Source organism: Octopus bimaculoides, chromosome 4 (assembly GCF_001194135.2).
Source record: "Octopus bimaculoides isolate UCB-OBI-ISO-001 chromosome 4, ASM119413v2, whole genome shotgun sequence".
Taxonomy (NCBI): domain Eukaryota; kingdom Metazoa; phylum Mollusca; class Cephalopoda; order Octopoda; family Octopodidae; genus Octopus; species Octopus bimaculoides.
In genome coordinates, this window is record NC_068984.1 from 119,460,470 (window position 1) to 119,469,323 (window position 8,854).

General features: G+C 36.6%; 1 protein-coding gene across 2 annotated transcripts in view; it reads right to left on the bottom strand.

Annotated features, from left to right (window-relative positions):
* LOC106874859 (uncharacterized protein F13E9.13, mitochondrial) overlaps positions 1-8,854 on the bottom strand; it is a 121,196-nt gene that overhangs the window by 99,003 nt on the left and 13,339 nt on the right. Inside the window, exons 1-2 of one of the 2 annotated variants that reach the window (XM_052967399.1) lie at positions 3,727-3,747; positions 461-543 (exon numbers count right to left, since the gene is read on the bottom strand). In XM_052967399.1, the coding sequence (XP_052823359.1) occupies positions 461-520 (60 nt within the window). In that variant the 5' untranslated portion in view covers positions 521-543; positions 3,727-3,747. Of the gene's footprint in view, positions 1-460; positions 544-3,726; positions 3,748-8,854 lie in introns of those variants that run through there. The other variant, XM_014922756.2, reaches the window with a different exon arrangement.

Here is an 8,854-nt window from a genome sequence, read left to right on the forward strand (position 1 = left end):
AAAGCAAAGGCCCACTGATGAGGTCACAGAAGTGTGACGAAAGAACTCTGGCCGAAATACAATTGATGTAATATAAAGCTGAAGCAAATTAACACCAAATATACAGTGCGTGTGTTTTTATTGGCTAAACTGGCAATATGACCATCCCCAAGTACAACAACATCTGTTTCAACACACGATTTCACATCAAAAATCTTGCAAAACAAATATGTATGTATATATATATATATATATATATATATATATATATATGACTGTGTGTCACTGCACAATTATACATAGTTTTGTTTTACTTTATTTTGCACAGGCATACTTGCATCTCACATAACCATATAAAATTACTGTTCACCAATGCTATTTTAGTCACTTTCTGAGGTGTTCTTTCTAATAACTGATTTATTTTTAGTGTTAATATTTAGTATTAATGATATCCATATTCTTTAGAATGTTATCAACTTACTATGTCAGCATTTCTATACACTTCTGCTTCAGTGCAGGCTTTGTCTATAATGTCAACCATTCCACATTTATACAGTGGTGTTCCTAAGAAAATAGAAAAAAAAGTTAAATTAGAAATTAATCAGACAAGAAATATTTTCAAAACTATAGTTAAATTACAATTGATGAATAATTAATGAATATTTTACCAGGCATATTTTAACCCTTTAGCATTTAAACCAGCTATATCCAGCCAAAATAATCTACCGGAATTATCTTCAAACTGGACAGATCTGACCTTTCACACTTAACCAACAAAATTATTCTAAAAATAAATGATTACGCCATTGAAATCTCAAAGGCACAAGTGACTAATTCATATATAAATGTGAATAAATAAGCATTACATTTGACAGAGGAATCTGAATGCTAAAGGGTTAATGTAAAAAGATGTGGTCTAGTGGTAAGGGTGTTGCACTCATGATTGCATGATCATGGTTTCAATTCCTCAGCTGGGTAGTGTGTTGTGTTCTTGAGCAAAACATTTCATTTCACATTGTTTCAGTTTACTCAGCTGTGATGGACTGGTATTCCATTTGGGGGAATGTTAGCCTGCCTGCCTGGCCAGTGGGGTTGCATTATTTAAAAGCTGCAACAATGTGAAAAAGTGCATTGTGACTAGTGATGTATAACAACATCTAAAAAGTCTGGTTGACACAGGGTCGGTGATATTTTAAAACACTATGTTTTGAATTCAAATCTTGCCAGCAGTGATTTCACCTTTTGTCACTTCAAATTTAATAAAACGAGCAGTAACCTAGCAAAAACCAAAGTCTTAGTAAGTAGGAAGGCAGACAAATCACAAATCCTTTCATGTAGATGGCGTTGCTTGAAAAATCATAGGTAGAAACTCCATAAGATTCACCTAGTGTAAGCTTTGGACACATAAAAGGGGCAGCAGTATCAGAGGAAGGTTAACAGGAAAAATAGATTTTGTATGTGGAAGATGCACAAGTACAATAAACACCGAAAATGTACAGATAATAGACACCATCAACTGCCAGTGAGGTAAGCTAGAGGTAGTAGATAGTTTCTGTTATCTAGGTGACCAAATTAGTAGTGGAGGTGGATGCTCCAAGAGCATAGCTATGAGTATAAGAATAGGCTGGGCAAAGTTCAGAGAGCTCCTACTTCTGCTGGCAACAAAGGGCCTCTTCCTTACCGTAAAAGGTAGATTGTATGATGCTTATGTGCGAACAGCTATGCTACATAGCAGTCAAATATGGGCTGTGACAGCTGAGGAAAAGTGTAGGCTTGAAAAAAATGAAGCCAGTATGCTTTGCTGGATGTGCAATATCAGTGTGCATGTTCGACAGAGTGTAAGCATCTGGAGAAAAAAGTTAGGAATAAGAGGAATCAGATGTGGTGTGCAAGAGAGACGAGTGCACTGGTATGGTCATGTGATGTGTATGGATGAGGACAGCTGTGTAAAGAAGTGCTGATCTCTAACTGTGGAGGAAACCTGTAGCATAGGTAGACCCAGGAAGACATGGGATGAGATGGTGGAGCATGATCTTCGAACTTTAGGCCTCACAGAGGCAATGACTAGTGAGTGAGATCTTTAGCAATATGCTGTGCTTGCAAAGACCTGTCAAGCCAAGTGAAATCATAGTCATGGCTGATGCTGTGCCAGTGGGATGTAAAGAGCACCTTTCGAGTGTTGGGCCTCATGGAGACAAAGTAGCTGAGTTCCTTTCAAGTGAGTGTTGGGCCTCACAGAGGCAATGACAAGACCTTTGGCATTATGTTGTGCTTGAAAGCCATCAAGCCAAGCAAAATCACAGTTGTGGCAGATACCAGTGTCATGCAAATGGTACCCGTGCTTGTGGCTCGTAAAAGCACCCATTACACTCTTGGAGTGGTTGGTGTTAGAAAGGGCATCCAGAAACTATGCCAAATCCGACTGAAGTCTGGTGCAGCCTTCCAGCTTGCCAGCCCCGGTCAAACCATCCAACTCATGCCAGCATGGACAACAGACATTAAATGATGATGATGAAAACAGGAATATGTTGGAAATAAAATTATATAAAGCTTGAAGAAATTAGTGGTAGTTTGCATAAGCAAAAACGAGTAAAAAAATTGAAAGTTTGATAAAGTTCATATGCCATGTAAACACACATATTTTGTAATGGCCATTCTTTGATAGAAAACCTCATTTTTTCCCCCCATTCTGTATTATATAAACTTAATAAAATTTGTAAACTTCAGTGAGTTACTAGAGATAATTTGATCAACTATACCTTTTCATCTACAAGAATTGCTTGTTGTGCTTAAACCTTTTGTTACCATATTTCTGTTGGGTCTTTATTTCAATTAATTATGAAAATAATGAAGAATTTTGTTAAATAACTATGTCCATATTAAGCTGGTATTTGGAACATAAAATAACTAGAATTCTTGGTGGAAGGTTTAATTTAGATAACTTTAAGTCTTTTTTTAAACATATTTCTGTTCTATCTTTCAATTAATTTCGAAAATAATAAAGAATTTATCAAAATAACTTTGTTATTTTTCAGTTAGTTTTTAGGACTAACTTGAAATTTTGATCTAAATTAAATTTAGATCACTTGAAAAAATGAAGTTGAGAATCAAGAGAAGTCTCAGACAGTTTGGTATCAAGAGGGTTAAAGTTTTTTTTTTCCCCCCTTTTGTTACTTTCTTTTTATTGAAATAAAAAAAAAAACCTTTGTTATAATTAATTTGGAAAATAATAAAGAATATGGTGCAATAACATTATCATCATTAATCTGGTGTTTGGAACTTAACATGAAATTTTAATTGAATTTAAATCACTTTGAAATATGAATTTTGTATCATAGACAGTAGGGACAGTATCAAGACAGATTAATATCAAAAGGGTTAATTAAAAGAAATGAATATTCTTTATCTTAGAAATTTTGTGGAAGTTAAACCAAGTATTTTTTCATCCCTAAAAAAATAAAGGTATGTACTCTTAACCATTTAATAACCTCTTTTTACAGTAGAAAGATTAAAATACAGGAGTGAAGTTTAATGTAGTTAATGTTAAGTGTCGAAGTTTCAAGAGACTGAAAAATATCAACAGGAAGGAAATTCCAGAGATGAGTGCTAAGGAAGAAGGTGAAGAAATAGAAAAGCAGGTATAAGGATATCAGAAGGGTTTTTTTTTGTTTTTGTTTCTTTTTACTCTAACATAACTAATAAAACTGCAAAACTGAATAGAAATACACCACATAAAAAAATTCTTACTTTAAGTCAGTGATTATAGATAATGGCTTTCAATGAGCAGAAGTTGTAGTAATGGTTGAAGAAACAAGTTAAGATATATTCGTGGGAAATAAATCTTCTTTTGGTTTTGTTTTTAATCTATTAACACCCATTATAGTCTCAAGAAGTTGAGGATATGGTTGAAATTATAGCTCTTGAGTGTTGTGAAGTAATAGAACTTGAAGGCTGATAAATATTTCACTCTGGTATGTCTTGGGTCAGGAAGCACAATGGTTGAGTGGATTAACTGTTGGCATATGAGATTGTATCATGATTGCTTGACACATTAGTCAAGACTAGGGCACAACTGTATTGTGTTCTAGTTGCTACATTTTACTTAGTTGGATAACTAGTACATGTTTCAGTTGGGAATACATTTGCAATAGACCAGTTGTCACTGATCACTTTTATGCTATGTAACCCAGAAAAAATAATAATAAAAATAAAATCTACTGGTCTTTCAAGCTGTACGTCTCTGTGAAAAATATTTTTAAGAATAATTTTCTTTTCAAATAACATATTTTATAATCATTATATACATCCAGTCAAGATGTTCTAATATTTGACACTTTTTCTATCAGTTTCTACTTAAGACTAAAGCCTATTTTGAATATTGGAGTTAGATGCTTCTAAATAGTTATACATCTTCAACTCTTTAGTATTCAGATTACTCAGTCAAATGCAATGCTTATTTATTCACATTGTTTTGAATTAATCATGTATTATCTTGTAGCTTTGAGATTTCAATGGTGTGCTTGTTTAGTTATAGAAAGATATTGTAGGGTAGGTGTAAGAGGCTAAGTCTAATCAGTTTGAACATAAGACAGCTGGAATATCTGAGCTGGATATAGCCTTATTCATGTGGCACCAGACCGGGTGTCTCTCACATGGCACCACCACAAGTGCTCCTCACATGCTGTCAGCATGGATGCTTTCCATGTGGCACCAGTATGGGTGCTCCTCATATGTGGTGCTGGCACGAGTGCTTTTTCTGTGACACTGGCATGGGATAATGAAGGATAATGGACCCCTCACACAATATGAGTTAAATAGATATATCTTCTGCTTATCTGAGTAATCAATCATCAGAACTAAAGGGTTAAACTGATAAAATTAACCATTTATTCATTGTTTTCCATTGAAACTGATTATAGACTTTTATTTAAATCTTATACTCTGCAGATTTTATTAACATAGCTGAATAAATCTTGAAAACTGTTAGGCTTGATGTAGTTGATGCAGGTATGACAGAATTTCAAAAGGCATCAATAATAGAGATATATAACATACTTTCACAAGGTCTAGGAATTTTTCTGGTTGGTTTAGTATCAGAAAATAGCTAAGATTATGATGATTTCTAGAAAAAAATTATTTTGATAGGGACTAATTACAGAAAACAAAAAGATATTTTAGGCAGTTTAGACAAGAGAACTTATTCCATAATTATCCATTCACTTGGAAAGGTTATGGTTATATATAAAGTCTAGACATTCACTGTTTATAAGTGAAGCCTTTCAAATTATGAAAATTTCATTTTTAGTTGGACATGGCTTTCAAACAATAGTTTGTGCATAATCTATTAGCTGTTGATAGTTTCTGTGTCTTATCAATGGCAGGGATCTCACAGTGAAGAAGAGAACTTGGAATGCTTGCAATGAGATATGCCAGTAGCGAAAGGTATGTTGAAGATATTTTGATGGATCAGTCAAGCCAGTGTAACTGATGTTTAATGCTGGTTAGAGTAGCTAAAAAAACAAAAAAACAACCCCCAAAAAGCTTCTGTAATATTATGATATGGTTGAATAGGAGTCATGAATGATGGTAGTCAGATTATAAATAAATATAGTTATAAATACAGTTAGGTTATAAATATAGTTAGGTAAGGGTTATCTGTTGATGTGAGTTTATGAAAACTACATTTCTAAATATGGTTAATTTTAATTGAATAACCAGAACCAGTAGGGATATGATCATCATCATTTAACATCTGTTTTTCATGTTGGCATGGGTGAGAGGGCTTGACAGGGCTGGCAAGATGGAGGGCTGCACCAGGTTCCAGTTATCTGTTTTGACATGGATTCTATGGCTAAACGCCCTTCCTAATGCCAACCACTTTACAGAGTGTACTAGGTGTCTTTTACGCAACACCAGCCCAAGTACTTTTTTATGTGATACCGGTACAGGTGCTTTTCACATAGCACTGGCCCTGGTGGTTATCATGTGGCGCCAGCCTGGGTGATTCTCATACACCACTGGCATGAATGCTTTCCACATTACACTGGCATGGGTAATTTCCATGTGGTGCCAGCATGGGCACTTTTATGTGGCACCAGCGCAAGTGCTTTTTACATGGTGCCAGCATGGGATAATGAAAGATAATGGATCCATCACATAAGATGAGGTAAATAAATATATCTTCTGCCTATCTGAGTAATAACTCATCAGAACAACACTAATGTAAACAAGATTTTGATAGCATGTCCAGATAAAATAATTAATAGAAATGTAAACATAGTCATTGGTGGATTAATGGAAATGTGGTGAGAATGAATGAGGACAGCTGCGTGAAAAAGTGCCACACCCTAATAGTTGAGGGAACCCGTGGAAGAGTTAGGCCCAGGAAGACCTGGGCTGAGGTGGTGAGGCAAGACCTTCGAACATTGGGCCTCACCGAGGCGATGACTACTGACCGAGACCTTTGGAAATGTGCTGTGCGTGAGAAGACCAGGCAAGCCAAGTGAGATCGTTGCCAGTGCCCCTGGACTGGCTCTTGTGCGGGTGGCACATAAGATGTACCATCTTGAGCGTGACCGTTGCCAGTACCGCCTGACTGGCCTTTGTAGGGTTTTCGAGCGAGATCATTGCCAGTGCCCCTGGACATGCTCTTGTGCGGGTGGCACATAAAAGACACCATTTCGAGCGTGGCCGTTTTCGTGCGGGTGACACGTAAAAGCACCCACTACACTCTCTGAGTGGTTGGCGTTAGGAAGAGCATCCAGCTGTAGAAACTCTGCCAAATTAGATTGGAGCCTGGTGTTGCCATCCGGTTTCACCAGTCCTCAGTCAAATCGTCCAACCCATGCTAGCATGGAAAGCGGACGTTAAACGATGATGATGATGATAAGTATAACATTTTAGGTATGAGTAGAACTTGACAGATGAAATTGGAATTTTACATAGAGAGAAGCAATGGAATTTATAGAATCAGAAAAGTCAGTTCCAGAAAAGATTAACATGGAAAAGACATATGCATGCATGAATGTATGTGTGCATGCATGTATGCATGATATATGTATTTATGTATGTACATATGTATGTATGTAAAAAGGGTAAAGACCCCCTTTGATCATGAATGACCATGGGATTACTCCTAGAAAGTTACTCTCAGAGGCACAAATCTGGGCAAATTTGTTTATGGAAGACTAGCAGTTGCCCATGCATACAAGTTCCCTTCTTCACACCACTGATGTTATCCAAGGGAAAGGTAAGGGCCAATACAACTTGGCACTAGTGATATTGCAACTCATTTCTACAGATGAGTGAACTGGAGCTAAGTAAAATAGAGTGTCTTGCTCAAGAACACAACACACAGCCTGGTCCAGAAATCAAACTGAGCCATGTGCCTTTGTATGTATGTATTGCTGCTGCTACCACCACCACCACCAAACTTCTTAACCACATAGATATGACATATTTATATATATATATATATATATATATATATATATATATATATATATATATATATATATATATGTATGTATGCATTTTATATATACATATGTATAATCTGTTATGATCTAAATTTGTTGAATAATATAACAGGGAGATTGATAGTCCATGTATGCATCAATAATGATGGTGAATTCTACAACTCACAGGGCTGACCCCAAAATCTCATCTTCATAAAATATTGAAGACATGTCAGTGTCACACAGTCTATCCACTCAAAGCCTTATCTACAGGAAGAGCAGAACTTGTCACCATAGCCTAATAGAACACTCACCAATCTTACAATGCTGCCATCATGCAGAGCAGAATACTGTATACTACCCTATATTACTACTTACAGCTAGTTGAACTAGGCCAATGGAAGTTAAGCATCTTGACCATGAATACAATGCTCTAGATTATAAAATGCTGACCACTTGAATAATAGTTCAACACCCTATTGACTTGGATATATGTAGCTACTAATTGTTCAAAGGCCATGACAAATTTTATACATTGAATTTTTAGTTTATTTCAGCCATCACAGCTAAATCAAAAATGTCGTTCTCTCTCTCCCTCTCTCTCTTTCTTTTCTCATTGTGTTTTTCTTTTAGCTGAATACTGCACCAAGGAATGCTCATCTGTTTAGCTGCTTTTATGTTCTGCTGTCTCTTTAGATTTCGGGAAATAAACATAGCTTATTTGATTATTTAACCCACAAAAAAAAGCTAACAATCTAGTGAGAGATTTGTAACCTGTTTGAATATGGCAATGAGAAACTTGAAATAAATTAGAACTCATAACAGCTTCAATAATATTGATTTCAATTTTTTAGCACAAGGCCAGCAAGTTTGGGGTTGTGGTTGTAAGTTGATTACATCAACCCCAGTGATCAACTGGTACTTATTTTATCAACCTCGAAAGGATGAAAGGCAAAGTCAACCTCAGTGGAATTTGAACTCAGAATGTAAAGTGCGAAGAAATGCCACCAAATACTTTGTCAAGCATGGTAACAATTCTGCCAGCTCGCCCCACCTTGATCATCATCATCATCATTGTCGTTTAGCATCCGCTTTCCATGCTAGCATGGGTTGGACGATTTGACTGAGGACTGGTGAAACCGGATGGCAACACCAGGCTCCAATCTGATTTGTCAGAGTTTCTACAGCTGGATGCCCTTCCTAACGCCAACTACTCAGAGAGTGTAGTGGGTGCTTTTACGTGCCACCCGCACGAAGGCCAGTCAGGTGGTACTGGCAACGGCCATGCTCAAAATGGTGTATTTTATGTGCCACCCACACAAGAGCCAGTCCAGGGGCACTGGCAACGATCTCGCTCGAAAGTCCTTACACATGCCGCGGGCACAAGTGCCAGAAAGGCGACGCTGGGCACAGGTGCC